The 18,646-nt window shown below is 36.3% G+C and overlaps 1 protein-coding gene across 24 annotated transcripts in view; it reads left to right on the top strand.

Moving 5' to 3' along the window:
- The window catches only part of MAGI2 (membrane associated guanylate kinase, WW and PDZ domain containing 2), a 696,944-nt gene that overhangs the window by 568,171 nt on the left and 110,127 nt on the right, over nt 1-18,646 (top strand). For 23 of the 24 annotated variants that reach the window (XM_077783653.2, XM_077783651.2, XM_077783650.2 and 20 more), the window contains one exon: nt 10,419-11,054. The exons of the other annotated variant lie outside the window; for it this stretch is intronic. In XM_077783653.2, the coding sequence (XP_077639779.2) occupies nt 10,419-11,054 (636 nt within the window). The remainder of the gene's footprint in view (nt 1-10,418; nt 11,055-18,646) is intronic. 24 annotated transcript variants of the gene reach the window in all.

Genomic DNA, 18,646 nt, shown 5'->3' with positions numbered 1-18,646 from the left:
AACAGATTTTAATTTACTTTTATTCATTAGCTACTTAAAAAAATTAATAAATATAGGCCTCCAGAAAATTAATTCTTTGCTAAAGGGGAAGATATGGTTGTTCTGATACACAACAGGGTTAATGTTCCTTTATATATAAAATCTGAGATTTGACTACTGAATAGCAATTGATGTATCCATATTGCAGCAGTCTGTGGCAAGTTTTGGGATCCAAACATTCAGCTAAACTCCTACATTGCAGTGGAAAATGATGGAGTATTTGCCCTGCAATGATGTTGTTGTTGTTTATATATTTACTACAGCAGAAATTAAGTTCCAACAATAATGTGACTTCTCAGTGCTGTAAACCATATTAGAGCACCAAAAAATTTCTTTTCTTTTAGAAACCAAAACAGAAAATAGAGAAGGTGGATGAGACATAAAAGGAGGAAGAATAGCTAGTGGGAGATTGGATAATCCTCATAAAAGGGGAATGTGATTCTTAGCCATAAAGCTACAAGGCTAGAAAGTGACCTTTTCCTAACTATTATAAGGCTGGAGTTTACTTTGTGTTACAAAGCAGTTTTAAAGAAGGAGCTTGGTGGGATTTGTGTTAATGATTTTGCCTCCTTACAAAACAATGTTATGCAAGATGAATTTTGTATCTTATACTCAGTGTAGTATTTCAGAAATGAGCTGAAAGTGAAAGTATAATTATTCCATGGTGAAGATGTTAAATTGTTTTGCAAAGAGTAAAAATATATTGTCCTTGAAAATTAGTGCTTGGCAGTGCAAGAGGCTCTAGAGATATTAAGGCAACCAACGTTTTCTTGGAAGGAAGGTCAGTTTGATAATACATTACCCTCTATTAACCTGGAAAAATACTGTAAAACCTTAGAGAACCTAAAGGAATTTAGGTTCTATTTATCTTTACCATGCAATTTTAAAGCAAGTAATACATTCATACATGCCCGAAAAGCCTATTGAGTAGATCTTTTGTTACAGAAATTATGTGAGAAGCTCTCTGAAGTTAAGGTAATTGTTTTGTAGATAATGTAGATAATTTTACTATCAAAAAGAGAAAGAAAATGTAGAGGTAATACATACGATAAGCACATATAAACTAAAATGTGAATCGCCTTTATAAAACTTATGAGTAGAAAATTACTTATTTATTAGCTGTACATTTGTACAAGCATTTTTTAATGAATCTGTAATCAAATATGGCTCCATTTCAAATTGCACTGAGGTATTCTACAGTAGACTATCAGTAAAAATCCCTTTATTTAGCTGGAAATTATTTCACTGTTTTGATACATTTCATTTCTGCTTGATAAAATGTTTTCTGTCTTTAATTTTGATTAAAAGCATTAATCTGTAGTGATCCAGACCTCTTTAAATGTCTGCCTCTGAAAGGTTCTGATCTTGTAAACTCAGTTGACTACTTTAAAGATAGAGCAATTTGAGGATTTATATATATCTACAGCAAGGAGTGCATGTATATATTCTGAATTTCTGGTTTGGCATGACAGGAGAAGCTCCAATAACTAGGGTGAAGCAGTGAATGAGCACACATTTCATTACAACTAATGGCATGATTAAGATGTTGATCACTCAGATTTTTTAGCATAAAGTTTGGTAGTGAATTTTTAACATAAAAAGTAGCATCTGGGACAACAGCAAGCATTTTTTTGGGGGGGGAAGAATGTGAATGCATATTATTATTATTATTGTTGTTGTTGTTGTTGTTGTTATTGTTATTATTGTTATTATTATTATAAATTAAAGTTGCTAATCAAGACATCAAAGCAACACCTTCAGATTTGGTGCCTGGAGTTTGGCTCCACATCCATGGTTTGGATCTGAAATGAGCACACTGACTGCTGGCAGCTCATATTGATCTCAGTCAGCAGAATGTGGACTTGAGCAATGAATGCACAAAACATCCACAAATTAAGGCTGGGAGTCTTAGCCTTAAATTAAATTAATAACCTGACTGATAGGCAAATCAGATTTGTTCTGGTCTCAGAGAGTCAGCTGGGCAATTAGGCACCTGGATGGGCGCTGTGTGAGTGTAGCAGGAAAAACAAAGTATTGATCAAACAATGATGAAAATTGTAGTTTTACCAAGTAGATAACAGTTATAAAACTGACCCACTTCTGGCAGCAATGCCCAATGCAGTTACAAGGAATCTCCTTGGAAACCATAATATCTCTAAATAGAAATGAATTTTCAAGTTGTACCTCTATAGATTTTAAATAGAGATGAATCCTACTCATCTATCTTTGCACATATTTTTAAGTGTCCAAGAAGGTGCTGTTGCTTTCACAAATTACTAATTTAGTATGTGGCTAGTTATTCTTGTCCTCATGGTGCTAGCATTACTCAAAAGAAATAAAATAGCTCTGTTAACCATTTCAGTTCACATGACTGCCTATTACTAAAAATTCCCAGTAACATTTATATTTATATTTCAACATATGAAGGCATTTGTCACTGTGCTGCAGCATCTTTATAAATGCTTCATCTAATTCCTCACCTCATCCATCTCCCTTTTTCCTTCCTGGCAGTTTATGTCAGGAATCAGCAGTGGCAATGGTGTGCAGTTGACAATGCTGCTGAAAATGTCTTCCACTAGGGACAGGTGGCACATGGCCAGGATTCCCACTAGGGCACAGGGGCTGCTTGGTATTTACATCATGCTTTTCCATACCCCTCTGCCTTTAGGCTGCTAGGAGGTTGGCTGGGCTTCTTTCCTCCTCCTGGGAGCCATTACCTAGATAAATGTGATGCGCTGCCTACAGAAATAAAATGTGCATACAAAAGCAAATGTGTTGTAAATTGTGACCTCCTTTTTCTAAAGAAAAAGAAGGGTTTCATTTCTTCATGAGCCTGTGCACACAGTGACACCTTCCAAAGTGATCTCAAATAGCTATGCAAACGTGGCATACATTTTTTATCTCGCTCTTCAGATCCACTGACGCTCTGTCACACAGTTCATTCACACCAGGCATTTCAGGATGCACAAGCAGCTCCTGCAAGCAAAGCTTAGACAGAACAAGCTTACATAATTTGTAAATAAAAGGCTACTTTGAAAATTGGATCCTTTTCTCTTTATGTGGTCTTGCCTCCAATATACTTACCATTTTTTAAGTAATTACTTTTTTTGTAAAGTAGAAGTTTTAACATTCATGCTATGCTTTCAGATGCTTGAAGAAGTAAAAAGTGTTTCTAGGAAGAAAATTTGCCTACTCTTTACTGCTTTATGACCAGCATTCATTTAAGTATGCTTTTGCTATTGCATTACTTACATTTTTTAATCTACAATGTTTCATATTTACTAGATCAGCAAATAATCAAGGTTTTTAGATTTTTCTGGAATGTATTTTATTTCTCTCCCAAATAAATGCCTCTGTTTAAATAGCTTTTACCACTATATGCAAAATACAAAAAAAATTGAAATAGTTTCTTCTACTAACCCACATCTGCCTGAGTGTAATTACATGATACATGCTGATTAAGCACAAAAATTTTGAATAGACAGCTTTTTAATTAGGCATATGCATTGGGTCACAGTAGAAATAAAATGGGTTCTAAAATATTGATTGTATAAAAATGGCACCTGCTTACTCAACAGATCTGAGTCTTGGGTAAAGTTGCAGACAAGTGTCTGTGTCACATATTTGTGTTGGCCCCTGAAGCAAAGTTCAGAGCCATTGCTCAGTCCTTCATGATGGGAATTATGAAGTCCAATGATGAAAACAGATTTTAGCCCAAGTTATCACCCCTACAATGCTGTTTTGTACAAGTACTGGCTCAAATCTGACAAACAGATGATTTATATCTGTTGTTCAGGTTTCAGAAAGAGGAAAATCTAAGCCTACTTTATGCCAGGTTGACTGCCTGAATGCCTAGGAGTACATTTTGGATTGACTTCTTGGCCTATTTAAAGAAATAATAAATTATAATAATCACCATTAATGATTGGTTAAATAAAGAATAATTTTTATTATTATCGTTTATTATTATCTTTTATTATTATCATTTATTATTATCATTTTCCCCCCTGAAATTCAGTTCCCAGAATTCAGTGAGTGAAAGAAGGAGCTGTGGATAGTGGTTACCTGTCAGCTTTGCTAAGTTTGTCACACACGAGTGAAACTTTCTGTATGTGATGAAGAGTGGGAAATGGATCTTCCATGCCGGTGTGAGCAGTGATATTTGAATGGACTATTTAGTGTTCTTGCATACCAGCAAGTGGTCCTGAAACTATTTCTGAATGCAGAGGCAGCTGCCCATTATATCTCCCAGCAGCTCTTTTCATTTCACTGTGGCTGCTGCAGTACTGTGTATTACAGTTGTTATAAAGCTGATAATAATGTGGCCAGTTTTAAATTTAGCCCCTTTGATCAGTAGCTGGAGTTATTGAGTTATTGAATGCATGTACTTCTCCCCTGGTTGCCTTTTTGATATGTTTTAGCAGTTAATCTAATGTTCCTCTTTCGAAGAACTTAGTATTTTCTTGGCAGGTGTTTTAAGTATTTCAGTACTAATAGGCAATAGTCATCTTACACTGCAATCTCCTTTAAGAAGTTGTTGTAATTCCAAAAATTTTATTTAAAAATAAGGGTAATTTTATACTGAGTATTAACAAAATTAGGGCTTTTTTTTTTTTTTTTTTTTTAATTTTTATTTTAAGACTAATCAGGCTACCATGAACTACAGGACCCTAGGCTTTATCTTTTGCCTGTAAAAGTCAGGACATCAGATCTCAGCAGCCAGAGCTAAATAGGTTTTACAGGGTTCTGTGGCAGGTCAGAGTACAAGAAATCGGAGAATTTCTGTTTATGCAGAACTTTCTGAAATCTTTTACAGCTAAAAAAATGCTTCTAGCCATTTGTAATGGAAGTTATTTATTCACACATGGATCAACATCTATGGCAATTGGAGGGAAGTTGAGTTTCAGCGTTTCAGAATGTAGTTGTCTGCTGCTATTTAAATAAAGGATCCCTCACACACTAGTTCTCTGTACTGCTGCTTGTTAAGTGTACATGTGAATGTAAAAATGGCTAATTTTTTACAAATCTTTGCTTCTTTCATGACCATCAATCACATGCTGTTGTTATTAAAATTACCTCCATGTTTCATATTTTAATACTGGAAACGTGCTCTGAATTTAATATTAGCAGGCTCCAGTGCCAGCAATCTTGCAGCACTCTGCAGAAAAAGACAAGGTCACTGCTGAGAAGTGACAGAAATATCTGGTAATGACAGTAGAGAGTGTGGGTGGGCAGGTGAAGGGAAAGCTTCAACGATGAAGTAATCATGTATTGCTAGTTCTGAAACTGATGCAAAGTATGCATATGCAGAATTTAGATTATATGGGTGAGAAATGCAAGTGGGAATAAGTAATGCTGGAGAAGTTAGCAGAGTTTACGTGGTCTATAAATGCAGCAAAAAATTATGCAGCCCAAGTCCTGCAGAGCTGGTGTGTCCTGTGCTGACTTGCCAAACCATGAGCTGGTTTTAGCACAGTTGCTATTGGCTTGTGCTGGCTGCAGGGGGGTAGCAGAGCTGTCTCCACCCCAAATCACAGCATTCTGTCATATTTTAAGCACATGAACCTAGCACTAAGAGCATCATCAAAAACCTGTCAGAAAGGAGACATTTCTACTAAATTTCAATTGAAGCTCTAATCTGCACTTTTTTATCTGCATTCATACTTCAAAATATAGTGAATTCTAATTAATAATAAGAATGGCAGTCCAGTAGGCAATTCAATTCACTGAAGTACAGCCAGAAACCTAAGTGCACAAGAAACATAACCAGAAGAAATAGGCAAAATGTTTGTATACAAATAGTGGGAACATAGGTAAGAAAATGAAAAAACTTTACCTAGAAGTGCAAGATGTTTACACAGAGAATCTAGGAGTAACAAAAACCTATCAGAAACAATAACTGGAGTCAACTGAATAATACAGGTTTTTCAGAAAGGTGGTAACTGAAACTATAAGATAATTTGTGCCTGAAACTATGAGATAATTTGTGATGAAACTAGTTATGTCAATAAAACAAATTCTGTTTGGATCAAGCACTTCAAGCATGAAAAAGGTTGACTTTTTCAGAATTTATGCTTGTGGAAAATCCCCAAGGTGTCAGATTTAATTCTGCAACAGTATCGTAGAGAGAAATGTAAAACAGAATCTGTCATTAAAAGATGTTGAAGCTCAGAAATTTCTTCACCAGTTACTAATCCAACTAAAGATAATGACAGTGTAGATCTGGTTGTTGCTTTGAAATATGTAGGTAACAAAACGTAACCTCTAATCAAATATTCAGGCACTGAGTCAATAAACATTACTTGACAAAAAGTAATGATCAGCAGACTTTAATAAGCAAAACAAGCTAGTTAAATATATGAAATACTATGGGAGTTTGTGGTTTTTTCTGTGAATAAGACATCAAATTTCATTGGGTGTAACATGCTGTGTTGTATCCGACAACAGAGGACTAGGTTCAGACAGCCAGGATGTCCCCTTCAGACCGATTTTCCTAAATTTTTCAGTTAAATGCAAGAGCCTTAACTAAATCAGAGGTAACTTTAGGACAGTTTGACAAATTTGCTTGCTGTCAGTATTCTTTAAGATTCTTCAACTCAGTGCTGAATTTCGACATTGAAGAATCTGTTTTTGTGGCAGTGTAGATTTTTGAGATGTAGGCCACAGTATCTGTTGTCTCCTGGCTGTTTCTCAAAGCTGCCAGTTCACCTAGAGAGTGACTCAGATGCCTTCTCCATAGATCACATCAGCCCTTCTGCGCTGCCGCAGCCCTGAACAGTCTCGAGTAAGATGAGGTTGGTGTGGCACGTGTGCATTTTCTAGAGACTAGTGAGGAAGATGAAATTGGAGAGCACCTGACAGAGGATGTTCATCCTGGAAAAAAGAAGGCTCAGGGGGATTTTATCAATCTACATAAATACCTGTACAAAGAAAATGGAGCCGAGTTCTTTCCAGTGGCAAGAAAAGAGGCAATGGGCAAACACTTTAGCGCAGAAGTTCACTTTGAACAGCAGAAAACACTTTCCTGCTGGGAGGGTGACTGAGCACTGACACAGGTCACCCAGAGATGTGAAGTCTACCCCCTTGGAGGTTTTCAAAAGCCACCTGGACATGATCCTGGGCAATTGGTTCTAAGGGATTCTGATTGAGCAGGGTTTGGACAGTATGACTGCTAGAGATCCCTGCCTAGCTCAACCATTCTGTAAGCAAACTCTGGTCATTTTAGCAAATTTAATTCTAAAAGTCAGGCAAAGTTTGATGCTTAATATAAATGTACTGCACAACTTCAAAGATACCCACTCACTGTGAAACTGTGATTTCTGGAGGCAGACTATGGCTTGCTCAGAAAATCAGGCAGGAGTTTCAAAGTGGATCACTATTCTGCTTGTCCATATGCACCCATTATTATTAGAAGCTGCAGAAGAGAACAGGCAGAAAAGATGCTACAGGAACCTTTAAAGGAGGTTTCCTAAAGAAGAGGGGTCTTGAACTTTGCATGAGCATGGCACTGGCTCTGTAATGCTCTTAACTTATCTCTCTCTTCCTACAAAATGCTGAGTACTTCTCTCTGTGTCAGCAATGAGGAAATCTCAGCCTGGAAAACTGAATTAGGTTTGGAGAAAGTACAGCTGAGAGATTAATTTGAAGGATTGCTGAAATAAACCCCTTTTTTCCTTCTTCCTGTCTCATGATCTGAAACTGTTTCTCCCCACTGCATCCCCACTCTAACTCCTTACTTGGAGCTCAGTTTAGTAACTCATGCCCTTGTGTTTATCACACTTAACCTGTACATTCCCCATGTGACAGTACAGCAGGTGGGTCCCAAACAGTTCCACTGTGACTGAGTTACAGCTTCAGTGTCTGCCCAGGTGTGCTATTCATGTTATACCTCAGAAACAACAAACACCTTTAAAGATATTGATTCAGGAAATGCTGAAGAATTTTCTGCTGCCCTGTGAGGGATAATGGAAGGTTGTTATTTGGAGAAGTTCTTACCCAAGGTCTTCTAAAGCTCAGTTTTGCCTGTTTAGTGACTGGGGAAAGGGACTACTTGGCGGGTGTGTTTCCTGACTGCAATCCTTTTGCAAAAGCTCATTTCTTTTCACTACAGCGCTATATAATGTCAACTAGTTTATGTAATTTTCTGATATATCGAAACCATATTGATTTTAGTTTTATATCATAGCTAATCCTGTCCAAATACTTAAAGTGAGGGGCTGAAAACAAGCAATGATTTACTCGCCCAACACAAAAATTGCATTTTTCATTTTGCACTCTGCTAATGTATTGTAAGAGAGGATGAACAAACAGATTGGTCTCCTCCCACCACATAGCTGCATTGCCAGCACTCAGGGAAATAAAGACTGCATGGATTAAAAAGTGGCAAGGTTACTATTAAGGCATAGCTGCTGAAACAGGAGCATGCACTGAGCAGCTCTCAGTTCAACAGAAGTAGTCCTGTTTGAGCAATGTCAGCCTCACTGCTAACAGGGGAGCCAGGGATGAGAATGCAGGTAAGATCTTTCTATATGAGGGCATGAGCAAATCGTGATGAATTGCAGCCATTGCCATAGCAATTTGTACGGTGCATATTTTCTTTTAAATTCTGACTTTTGGAAACTGCTTTATTTTCAGCTGCTTGAGACAAAAGCATTGGAGTTTTTTCAGCACTGCCTATGAAGTGACATTATTGTTTGTGCTTGTTTTGGAATCTATTTATGGTGCACATTTAAGAAAGCATTTGCAGCTCCTAAGGTTTGTGTGTGTAATATTCACAATCATTTAAACAAACTTCCTTAGCATTTTTTCCCTAGGCAGCCTCTGAAGAAATCTTCCTCTGAATCACAGTTTGTGCATATGCAATTAATTACTGTCAGGCTGTTACACAGACTGATCATGTGGGAATTGACCATTTCATTTTCACATAGAAACAGCCTTTGCCTTTTGCTCTTGCTTAGAAACAGCCCTTGCATTGGCATCTTGATGACGCTCTCATTCCTCTGTTTCTGGATTAGATATTTTGATTGAAGTACTTGAAAGACATAATTTCATAAATACACATGAAGTAATCCCACCCAAACCACCTCATTCTTCCTAAGTCATTCTCATTTTCTTGCTGAGTTTTCAGATACCTTTAAAAAGCTTTGTGTTGTGATGTGTAAATTTTTGAATTGTGTACCTTGTAGACATCTCATAGTATCTTGGTGATTAATAATAGGATAATAAGACAGTCTCCACTTAGAAAAATACTTTAACTTCTAGAGTTTTCTAACCAAATATCCTTTTCTTTTCTTATAAAGATGTCAACTTTTTTATGAAAGTGAAAACTGACTGTGGGGCATCAAACTATTCTGAATATTGTTTGAAATGATAACTCATTTTTATTTAAATATGCACCTTAACAGTATGTTAAAAATTATTTATGGCTATAAATATATAGATCTATTCTAACACCAAGAGGAATCTTGAACTTATTTCTGAGCATTTCAGTAACAGTAAATGGTCGGGGTATGGGCAATATGGAGACCCATAAATAGCCTGTTGACTTAAAGAATTCTGCTTCTATATGCTCAGACTTGTAGGTCTGCTATACATGAGACAAGATTTGAAGGCAAATGTAGTATCTTTGGGTTTATTTGTCCAGATGCTTAGGTGAAAATATTAAACTTATTTTCATATATTTGCCTAGATTTTTCTAATGTAAAGCTATTGAACCTACCAAAAAAATGTGTTGTGTCATTGTCCTTGAGCTTTTTGGCTGCAACAAAATGCCATGAAACATCTCTATATTATGTAAGATAGATAGTTCATGCCTTGAATAGTAAATTACTTTAGCAGTTCTGAATGGCTGATGGCAAGTAATCACATTTAACAGAGAAGTATCAATATCATGATCCATGCAAAAACTGTTTCCTTATGCACATGCATACACAGTCTTGAATTGCTATTCATTGATTCTGAAGTCCAGGAACACTTATTTTTTTTTCTTTTACTCTTCACCAAATGTTGGCATTTCTTGACAACACAGTCTCCAAATAATCGTTCATTTTACCTTATTAAAAAAGTAATCTATAGAGACTGCACTGAAAGGAGTTGGAAAAATAAGGAGGAAATGTCAAGAAAAAGTGAATGTCTGGATCCATCTAAATTTTCCATCTGTGAGCTTACACAGAAAATAACTGGTATTGTCATTGTGTCTTTGTATTACATTTGCTGCCAGACAAACTTTACTTTTTTGTCTCTCCTATATGAGTCAGTATGTTGATTGAATTTATCATATTTTTTTTTAGTAGATTTCTATCTCATTTAAAAAAAAATGCACTGCATATACAGCAATTGAAGTTGTCTCATGTTGTCACTGTTTGTTCTTCTCGTTCTAGGTGATGTGATTGTCTATATTAATGAAGTTTGTGTCCTTGGACATACTCACGCAGATGTAGTCAAACTCTTCCAGTCTGTTCCTATTGGTCAGAGTGTCAACTTGGTGCTATGTCGTGGATACCCTTTGCCCTTTGATCCTGAAGATCCTGCCAACAGCATGGTGCCACCCCTTGCAGTAATGGAGAGGCCTCCGGTAGTGGTAAATGGAAGACATAACTATGAAACTTATTTGGAATACATTTCTAGGACTTCTCAGTCTGTTCCAGACGTAACAGATCGACCACCACACTCCTTGCACTCCATTCCAGCAGATAGTCAGCTTGATAGCACATTCCCACCACCTGCCCATGATGATAATGTATCAATGGCTTCTTCTGGGGCCACCCAAGCTGAACTCATGACCTTAACCATTGTGAAAGGGGCCCAGGGCTTTGGCTTCACTATAGCAGACAGTCCTACAGGACAGAGGGTGAAGCAAATTCTAGACATTCAGGGATGTCCTGGTTTGTGTGAAGGTGACCTCATTGTTGAGATCAACCAGCAGAATGTACAGAACCTGAGCCATGCAGAAGTAGTGGATATACTTAAAGAATGTCCTGTTGGAAGTGAAACTTCTTTGATTATCCATAGAGGAGGTAAGTTTGGAAAGTCTGTACAATTACAAAAATGTGTGTAAAAGGTTCTAAACCATAAGACATACATATACTCACTACATCCTTGTTTGCTAGATTGGAAATTAATTTCCATGTTGTGGGAAGTAACACCATTGGTTTTGGAAAAGTGTGTCTGTAATTAAGTATCCTAGGCAAAATCTTACAGTTTGTTGTACATTCCTTTATGTGTTTTGAGTGTCAATGGTCCCATCTCTGTATACGGGTAAGGCTAGGCCAGTTCCAGACCTTTCACCCCATAATAGTTTGTGTGGTGTCTGCAGCAATCTGACATAGTCCCAAAGCAGTGCTGCAAGCTTTAGATATAGTTGAATGTATTGACTCATTAATGTAGATCAAAATCAGAGCAAGTTATTTTCCCTTTACAAGGTTACTGGTTCTCCTAAGCCATTTGGCCTCCATTCATTGTAAAAAAATTGTACAACAGTTGTCTGGGTTATTTTCTTTCCTGATAACAGAGATCCGTTGTATATATTTCTCTGATTTAAAAAAAATAGCTTCTAGCGACTTGTTTTTTCTCACCAGCCTGAGACAATAAGTTTGAATGTTCACCGTTGGAAGGGGAGAGTCAAGACATCCATAAAGAAGTAATAAGAACAGAATAAGAGTAAAAAGTTGACAGGGATTTCATAGCTTTTATTATTTTAGCCAAACAAAATTTCTTTGGTGGTTTCAGGTGAGCATCCATCCTAGTTTATTATTACCTGAAGCAAATCATGACTGGAATTTTTAAATTAAAAATATTTTTTTCTCTAAAGGCATTCATATGTCACTTAATGTACATTATTCTGTGCTTCAAAATCAAAAGAAAATGATTCTATGCAAAAAGATGCAAAAATACTAACTACTTTCCTTCTGAAGAAGAGAAACTGGGAAGTGAAGCTTTAGTGTTGGCATATGCCAAATGTTTATCATTACAATACCTAAAAATCCTTAGAAATAAGGACTATAGTAACATTATATCTAACTGCAGAAGTAACAAAGGTGATTATAGGAGTCACATAGTCAATAATGGCATATAGTCAATAAAGTATTTTTCATGTATATATATAAAAGAATGATTTACAAGAGAGAATCTGACAAAATTTCTTTGGAACTAAACAAAATTAGGATGATAATTAAATTGGACTCACTATAGTATGTGAACTTGAAGAAAATTAATGGTTGTATTCATTGGTATTATATCTGGTTCTACTTAATGGCCATTAAGAATCTTGAACAATGGAGTAAGAAATATTTATTTTATTAAGCTGGCAAATTAAGGAGAATTTCATAGCCAAAAAAGGGCATCAAGAGAATTAGAAGGGTTAGTGTAACCCCAAAAAGGTGGCATTTTATTTTGAAAAAAGCAGGATAATCACCCTCTAGAGGAAAACAATTTCAAGTACCAGTCTTCAGAGAGAAGTGGAGTGTGAAATCCAGCATGCTGAACAAGCCTGAGTAATAATAGGCAACAAAATAGATATTTCAGCAATCAGTACAGGACAATAGCAAAAAAAAAAAAAAAAAAAAAAACCTGAAGCAGCAACATACCCAAGCCCCTGAGGATAATTGCTCTCTCTGGGGAGAATTTCTTCTTAGATCATTGATTCATGATCAAAACATGATAGCTTAACACTGATGAACATGATAGTTTAACAAGTTCTGGTACATTAACTGAGCTGTGGTTATTTCTACACATGGCTGTGGCAGGTAGGAGATACTACACTGAGCTCAAGGCTCGATAAAGGACTGTGAGTTTACACCATCTGCTCTGCCTCGGGCCAGACTGATGTACAGGAGTTCCCCTGCCTCAGTGACACAACTTACTAGGTCCAAAGGCAGTAACATTTAACCCTCTGCTGCTGGGGCAGAAAGTGGTTGGTTGCTTTAGAGAAAGCAAGGAAGATAAAAAGAGAATGTTTTGTTCATGGTAGAACAATGACCAAGACCAAAGCAAATGTTTGGAAATACTACAGTGTCATTAAACTTAATGGGATGGTACAGAACAAATGCAAATTTGCTATCATAATTTTTTGTACATCAGAAATAATGACTATAACTCAAGACTGTGAAAATTAAACATTTTTAAAAGTTCATTTTTTGAGTGATTCAAAAGAACTGAAAAAAATAGTGTATTAATCAAACCTACTCTACCTATGAGATGGCTAAATCGTATCTTAACCAAATATGAGAACTGTTATAAGATGAAAACCAGGGTTTTGGTTGTTTTGGTTTTTTTTCATTTTTTCATAGGAAAAGGGAATTTATGTGACTAACTACACACCTAGAATGCAGATTAATATGTCTATGTTAGTCATCATGTCTCCTTTTATAGTCCCTGGGCAAAAATGGACTTTTCTATGATGCAATTCATGTAATTACACTGAAGATGTTTCAAATAAGTCAGGTATATCTAAGTATACCTTAAAACTATATTTGCTGCTTGACTGATTAAAAAGGGAGTAAAGGATGACTGATTCAGGTGTATGTGTCTATCCGACAAATTACAAATAATGAACAGGTGATAAGATTTGGTCATGTGAGATAATCTAAACACAAAACCAAATATTTTCTTTGAGTCTAAAACATTTAGTCAGTGACATCAGTAAAGTAAGGCATACTTTCTCATTATTCATGGATCCAAGTTTTAGTTTATTATCTTTGATGTGTAATGACACTTGAGTTATGCCATCCTTTTCCATCATTACCCTATGCATCCTGTCTTTAATGTCTCATTTTCAAGATTAGGAGCAACGGCTGTTCCTGCCTGTGGAGGAAGGCTGTGTTTTGCATAGGATTGTCTGTTGCCTTGTAATGTTTCTGTCTCTGATATGAATATGGACTAACTGCACACCTAATTGTGGCAAATCCATTTCTGTAAGTGACTTAATTTCTCTCTCATCCAGCAATCTTATCTACATTGCAAACAGAAACAGATTGACATTGAGTGGTATTTATTCTCACTAAAGGAAGTAGTATCTCATACTGGAAAAAATATTCCCTGGGATGCACACAGTGTGCATGCTACAGCATTTTGAAAACCATTGTCCCACAAGCTTAAAAGGTCAACAGCCAGAGTATGCAGGAGAAGAAAAGGTCTTCATGTTTCAAAACAGTACTCAGATTTCAAGAGGCCACTAAAATCTCTCTCACCATCACCAAAGAGAGATTTGTCATGGGATACAATCCAGCTGGAGCAAGTCCCACAGCTCAGTCAACTAATTTTAAGATTTCTAAAGTGGAAGTAGCAATGTATCTGCTTGTTAAAAAAACAAAATGGTAATGGAAATAGTATAATTGTCTATCAAAGGAAGGAATCTCTCTAGCACTGGCTAGACCTCTTACTGTCTTTTTCTTGTTTATTGGACAAGTTCTTTGCTAAGTAGATGCACCATAATAGTTCCATATCTTTACATTTGTTTTTGCTGATCAGTCATATTGTTTCCATTGATTACTATGAGCTGACAGATGTGTTTGTACTGAAGAACAAAAACTAAAATTAATGGAAAAGTTAGTGGAAAAGTGTTACCAAAAAAAAAAAAAAAAAAAAAAAAAAAAACAGAAAAAAAGGGAAAAAATTTATATAAAAGAAAGAAAATAACACCCAAAGATATTTACTCCTTTTCAGTTTTGCTTCAGGCTTTACACTTTATCCTCAACTTCTGCAGTAGATTTGATTGAGTATAGGCTACTGAAATAGTGTGGAAGAGCTCTCAAAAATCTGTCTTTCTGAATGTAGATAGGGCATAAATTCTGAATTAGTCCAGTACTACTGAAAAACACTGTGTGGCTTGTAGCAAATTTATGTAGAGCAAAATATTCAGTAATGATAACTTCAAAAACTAGCTTTGGCATGTTCTACTAATTGAACTATCCATGTATTTGCCATATATCATCTCTTTAGAAAAGTACCTTTGAAATATATGGATCTATAGACAGCAGCCCAGATCCAGAAGTGTTCCTGTCTAAAAAATAACTGATACTTTCAAATCTATATCCATCAAGACTATGTCTGAAATACTGTTGTTAAGGAAACCTGCAGACGAGCCAGGACTGATTCATGAAGTTATGGCAATTCATAACAGGTGTTGAGAGTGAAACATTAAATGCAAAAAGTGGGAGGCTGACAAAATTCCTACATCAGATGGCTATTTTATAATCATGGAATCAGAAAATGGTAGAATGCAAACTGGCTCTGAGAAAGTGAGAATGTTGGTGAGAATGCTGGGCCACATGCAGTGCACAGTCAAGGTGAGGAGGGAGAATTTAACTCCATACTTGTAACTCGTGTGAATAAAAGGAAGGCAAATTATCTTTCTCAGATACTGTATAAATCTTAGTAGAAGTGAGTAACTCCTTAAAATCACTAACAGATACCAGTACATCACACGCAGCACCAGCAATTTCAAAAACAGGCAGAAATTTCACAAAAAAAATCTCTGAATATTCTAGTGAAAAACACTAACCCCTCAAAATAAGCAGACTTCAGTGGAAGGAACCGTCCATCCTCAGTACCCTTTCCATGGACTTATTTCAAATTTGCCAATTTTGCCTTTCACCTATAGAGGTGAGGGGTGTTTTTTTGTTTGGTTTGTTGGTTTTGGTTTTGGTTTTGTTTTGGTTTTTTTTGGTTTTTTTTTGTTTGTTTGTTTGTTTTTTTTGCCAGGATTGCTATGTGTTTCAATTCCTCTGATCAGGAAAGCTCATGCTTCTTTATCTCCAGGTTGTTGCCTTTTGGGAAAGCTGCAAAAGGTAAAGCTGTGGCCAGGAAATTCTGGTCTCTTTGTTCCATGACCTCAGCCCACCTCAGCTGAGGTCTCTGTGGCTTTTGTTCTCATTCTGCAGTTTTTCATACAAAATATTAACAGAGTACCTGTGGCAAACTGGATATCCTGCATCTCATGGCTTGCTCATCTCTTGTTCAGGACTTTCTAGTCAACAGTCCTGAGGATTCAAAGAAATTAAATTTAAAGAAGTACAATGTAGGTTTTTTTATTTGGGACTTACAGAGTTTTTCCATCATCCTACTGTCTCTACTGTTTTACATCCCTGAGTCATTGGCAATTTTTTCCTTTCCAGTCACTTCCTAAAGGAACCCAATCTTGGTTAATATGCATCCTAGGGGTACTCTAAATTTACAGTAGTCTGCTTATACTTGTCTTGCTCACAAAGTTCTGCTTCTGTCATTGTTTCTGAGAGGAGATTTTGGGACAGACAAAGTCTCACATCTCTTCCTGTTTCCTGATGTAGTTTCTCCTTTCCAGAAACTTATTTCAACTGTATATTTGCTTCTGATCCATTTCCTCCTATTTCCTGAAAGCAGTCTAATATTGAGAGGAATATTTGGCAATATTTTAATTTTTAGCCCTCCTTTTTTCTTAAATGTCACATATAGATTTCTTGTTTGTGACCTTAAGGGACATTTGATCACACAAAGGGAATGTGCAGATGAACCTAACAGTGAACCACTGACCCATTTGAAGTGACCCATGTGATCCATTGGTACCTAGAAATTGGAGACAGAAATGTCTTCTGTCCAACATGCTGCTGATAGCATCCTCTTACAATTTTCTCTTTCCAATTTGCCACACCATTTTGCCTTGCCATCCTTCTAAGTTCTCTGTTGTTCCTGGATCCATATGCTTTAAAAATGATGGGAAACAAAGGTTCGTAGCTGACCTTTTTCCTTTCCATCTCAAAACTATGAGCTTTTTTTATGATATCATGAATTCAACAGTTTCCTCAGCATGATTTCTCTGTAAAAATATTCTTCTCATGCTAGCTTTTGAGTTTTTTCCCCTTTTTTGTGCTCATTTTTATTGCTATTTTTAGATAGTGAAGCCAAAATCATTTAGTGGTCAAAAATATTGTGAGTCATGCTATATTGTCCACTTCACTGACTTTTCTGTTGGATGTCATGTTGCCCTTTTCCCAGCCATGGACACTTGTCCCTTTCTACTTTCTCTACATAGAAATCAGTATTTTGTGCAAAATATTTTCCTAACAGCTTTGTGAGAAGAACAGTTGTGTTTCCTTTGCTAATTCCAAAAATAAAATTTCTGAAAGATTTTTAGAAAATACCATTAATAATGCAGATAAAAAAATGCTGCTGTTAAATTAACAAAATTCCTGAAGCACTGCTTTCCTGACTCATTTTTACAAGCTATGTCTCACCTAGCAGAGTATCATATTTTTGACTGTGAGATATGTACTCTCCTAGTAACCTTTCAATTATTTACATCCTTTTTGCCCTGTACATTGAGACTGTTTTATACCTTGGATTCACTTGAAATACTTTTTAAGCACATTGTTGCAATTATTTGGTATAAATCTATTTCAATAAATATTGCATATTATAGCAGGTAAACAAAAAATAAGTTACATATAGAACCTTGTTTATGAAGGGATTCAATAGAATTCTTTTTACTGAGAGAAATTGTAACCTTTCAACAACGCAGGGAATGACAAATTTGAACAGGAGGAGTTAGGGCAGGAGACCAGTTATCCTAAAATTTGCACTAATGAAACTTTCATATCTTTTCTTGTATAGCTCTGATTAGCTGTGAAACAGTGTGCAATGCTTCCATATTTCTGAATAAAAGATAAAGAAACCATAGAAAACCTTAATGATTATGGATTCCTGAAAAAATAGACATTAATAATAGTTAGTAGCTGTTGCACTGTATTACTGGAAGTAGTATTAATTCCATTGCATTTCAAAGTGGTAGTGCTATGGTTTTGTTTCTTCTTTCTTATTAATGTTTGTGTACTGTGTGGTACATTTGTGGATAATTTTGCAAAGCATTAGGTAAACCCTTTTTCCATATATTACACAGAAGGTTTTTAATGACTATTAGAAAGCATTTTGTTACAAAAGTGCTTTTATCACTGGTGAAACTGTTTTCTAATGTAGGCTTATATGGTCTGTGTGATATTTGAACAGTGCTTCTATTAAAACCTGGGGACACTTCTCCTAGGAATGTATGTGCCTAACTCTTGCTGAAATTGGGAGGAATTAGTTTGCACACAGGAGAAATAAGTCCCTGTAGTAAATGTTTTAGCAAAACGAAACACAAGTGTATGGGCATAAATTGTCATCATTGCCTGCCATAAAGAGGTAACTACCATTGCTCCAGTGGCTACTCTGCCATGAAATTCTTATACCCAAGAGGCTACAAACAGCAAGCAGTCTGACATTAGAGTTATTAGGACTACAAATAGACTTACTATACACACAGGATTTGTGCAGAGCTGCAGGAACTCGACCTTCAGGGCAGGCAACTGCTTGTCTCTCTTGAGGAGTACAGAGCCTGATAGCTACAGCCCACGTCACTCTAGAACCCAAGAGCTCCACTGGCAGTACTGCAGACTGGTTTCAATCTTGCTGGTATTAATGATTTAACACAAATTGAAAAACAGTTTGTTTGAGAAAACAGATTTTTTGGCTTGTCTACCTTGGAATCTGGCCAGGACAGAGAAGTTTCTCCCATGCACTTGCAAGCAGTATTAGGAGAAATCTTAATGGTATTATCTTGGACTGTGCATCTCAGTGAAAGATGACATCTCCCAAGCAT

This window comes from Lonchura striata, chromosome 1A (assembly GCF_050655825.1).
Source record: "Lonchura striata isolate lonStrDom1 chromosome 1A, ASM5065582v1, whole genome shotgun sequence".
In the NCBI taxonomy this organism is placed as follows: Eukaryota; Metazoa; Chordata; class Aves; order Passeriformes; family Estrildidae; genus Lonchura; species Lonchura striata.
This window is presented reverse-complemented; position numbering and strand designations above follow the sequence as displayed.